The sequence below is a fragment of the Penaeus chinensis genome, chromosome 18, assembly GCF_019202785.1.
Source record: "Penaeus chinensis breed Huanghai No. 1 chromosome 18, ASM1920278v2, whole genome shotgun sequence".
Taxonomy (NCBI): domain Eukaryota; kingdom Metazoa; phylum Arthropoda; class Malacostraca; order Decapoda; family Penaeidae; genus Penaeus; species Penaeus chinensis.
In genome coordinates, this window is record NC_061836.1 from 26,799,533 (window position 1) to 26,802,032 (window position 2,500).

General features: G+C 35.2%; 1 protein-coding gene across 1 annotated transcript in view; it reads left to right on the forward strand.

Annotated features, from left to right (window-relative positions):
• The window catches only part of LOC125034697 (sodium- and chloride-dependent GABA transporter 1-like), a 60,546-nt gene that overhangs the window by 49,802 nt on the left and 8,244 nt on the right, over positions 1 to 2,500 (forward strand). The window contains exons 8-10 of the mRNA XM_047626614.1: positions 826 to 929; positions 1,271 to 1,395; positions 2,473 to 2,500. The exon at positions 2,473 to 2,500 is cut by the window's right edge and continues 85 nt beyond it. Of these exons, the coding sequence (XP_047482570.1) occupies positions 826 to 929; positions 1,271 to 1,395; positions 2,473 to 2,500 (257 nt within the window). The remainder of the gene's footprint in view (positions 1 to 825; positions 930 to 1,270; positions 1,396 to 2,472) is intronic.

Genomic DNA, 2,500 nt, shown 5'->3' on the forward strand with positions numbered 1-2,500 from the left:
GTATTTTTTTTTTTCTTTCCTTTTTTTTTTCTGGGATTCTCTTTGTTTCATCACATTATCATTTCTCATTGTTGCGAGCTGCTTTTATCTATTGTTATCATTTATTACTTTTCTGTTATGTTATCATTCTTATCTTGAGATTTTGTTGCCTGTCCTTAGAGTTTTATATATTACCTGTCTGTTGATTAATCATTAATCATCGTTTTATTATCTACTCATTTCATTCTTATCTTTCTAATCTGTGTTTAATTCTTGTATGACATTCATTTATATCATATGACAATTATTTAATGTTTCCACCTATTTTTATTCTGTTTTTATCGTACCACTCCACCTGTGTACATCGACATAATCATTTTTACACAATTCATTTCTTCCTCAAACTTATCATTTACTTGGCATAGAGCAAGAATAAAAGACAATAGATACAGAAAGAGGCTAACAACATGGACACCAAGAAATAGGCAAATGTGAGAGCAGAAGGCCAGATAAAAGGTGCATTGAAGTTGTCGATGGTTTCTACGCCACGATGGAGACGATTCTTAATCATCGTTTGGTCCTTTTAATTATTGCTTCTTCTTTTAATACTCGTGCTTCTCTGCTGTTTTTTAACATTCCTGTTTTTTTTAACACTATTGCTTCTTTGAACATCGTTGTTTCTATCACTCTTGCTCCTGTTAACAATGTTTCTGCGTTTAACACTGTTGCTGCTATTGACACTGTGCTCCTGTTAACAATGTTTCTGCTTTTAACACTGTTGTCTCTATTGACACTGTTGCTTAATAACACTGTTTCTCCCCTTAACAACTGTTCCCTTGTCAACAGGTGTGGGTGGAGGCGGTGTCGCAGGTGTTCTGGTCCTACGCCCTTGTGTTGGGCTCGCTTATCGCTCTCGGATCCTACAATAAGTTTGATAACAACTGTTATAAGTAAGTTGTTTTAATTTAGCTTGTACGTTGTCGCAAGTATTTGCAGATACGCATATATGAATAAGTACGCATGCACATTATTTTTTTTTTTTTTTTATTATCATTATTGTTGTTGTTTTGTTGTTATTTTTATGATTATTATTAAAATTATTAATAATGTTGTTATTATAAAATACAAGCATCTATTTACAAACAAATACGCACATTAAGATCCAGATTCATCACTAGCATTTACATTAGAATTACTACGTTCGTATTTTTATCCTCCTCCCCTTCATTCCACGCTCTTTCCTCTCCCCCTCCTCCTTTATTCCCTCATTCTCACCGTCTCTTCTTCGCAGGGACTCGCTCATCCTCTGCACCATCAACTCCTGCACGTCCTTCTTCGCTGGCTTCGTCATCTTCTCCGTCGTCGGTTTCATGGCGGAGGCGCAGCAGAAGTCCGTAGCTGACGTGGCTGCTTCAGGTAAGGGAATGGAGGTTACGGTGTTTTCTCTTTCTCTCTCTCTCTCTTTCTCTCTCTCTCTCTCTCTCTCTCTCTCTCTCTCTTCTCTTCTTCTCTCTTTTCTTTTCTTTTCTTTTCTTTTCTTTTCTTTTTTTTCTTTTCTTTTCTTTTCTTTTCTTTTCTTTTCTTCTATTTTCTTCACTTCTCTTCTCTTCTCTTCTCTTCACTTCTCTTTTCCTTTCTTTTCTTCTTCTTTTTTCTCTTCACTTTTCGTTTTGTTTCTTTTCTTCTCTTCTCTTATCTTATCTTCTATTCTCTTCTCTTTTCTTCTCTTCTCTTCTATTCTATTCTATTCTCTTTTCTTTTTTTTTGACATAGATATTCATTTGCAATAACACAAAAAAAATCCTTTCGACAGTGTCTCGTATTGTATTGTTTAATCAATTTCTTAAATGAAATTTCAACAAATACAAAATCACCACCACATAATTGCACTGCTTTCAAACAAGGAACTATATTTGAGTATATGTGAGCATCTTTAAACAGATACTTCTTATTATATAAACTATTTAACGTCTTCCAAATAACGTAAAAAAATATATATATTAAATTCAAATTGCTAAGGGCCCACGCCAACCATTTCGCCTTTTCCCCTTGAATATTACAGTTAACGACGTACATCAACAGGACATCCACCACGCCAATATTTCAAAAATAATAATTAAAAAAAAAAAAAATCAGATTCTTTTGAACAGGGAATATATCATTTTCTGAACATAATGATTAAAGACATCGCCCCCCCCCCCCCACCCTCGGTTACAAAATCCTGTCATTATTCACTTGCTAAAGACTCACGACAGTACCTCCCCATTCACTTTCTAAATTCATCTCATTATTTTGTTCATACAGATTTATCATCTATCTCGCTTTCTCTAGATCATCATATTTATTCTTTATGATTACCATCTACCTCCGTTTCCCCTATAGCCAGACAAACAAACAAATAAGAAAAACGAAAAAAAGAAAAAGAAAAATGCTAATAACATCCAACGTTAACCACCCCTCTTACCTTCCTCCCGCCCTTGCCCCCTCCCGCAGGACCCGGTCTGGCGTTCTTGGCGTACCC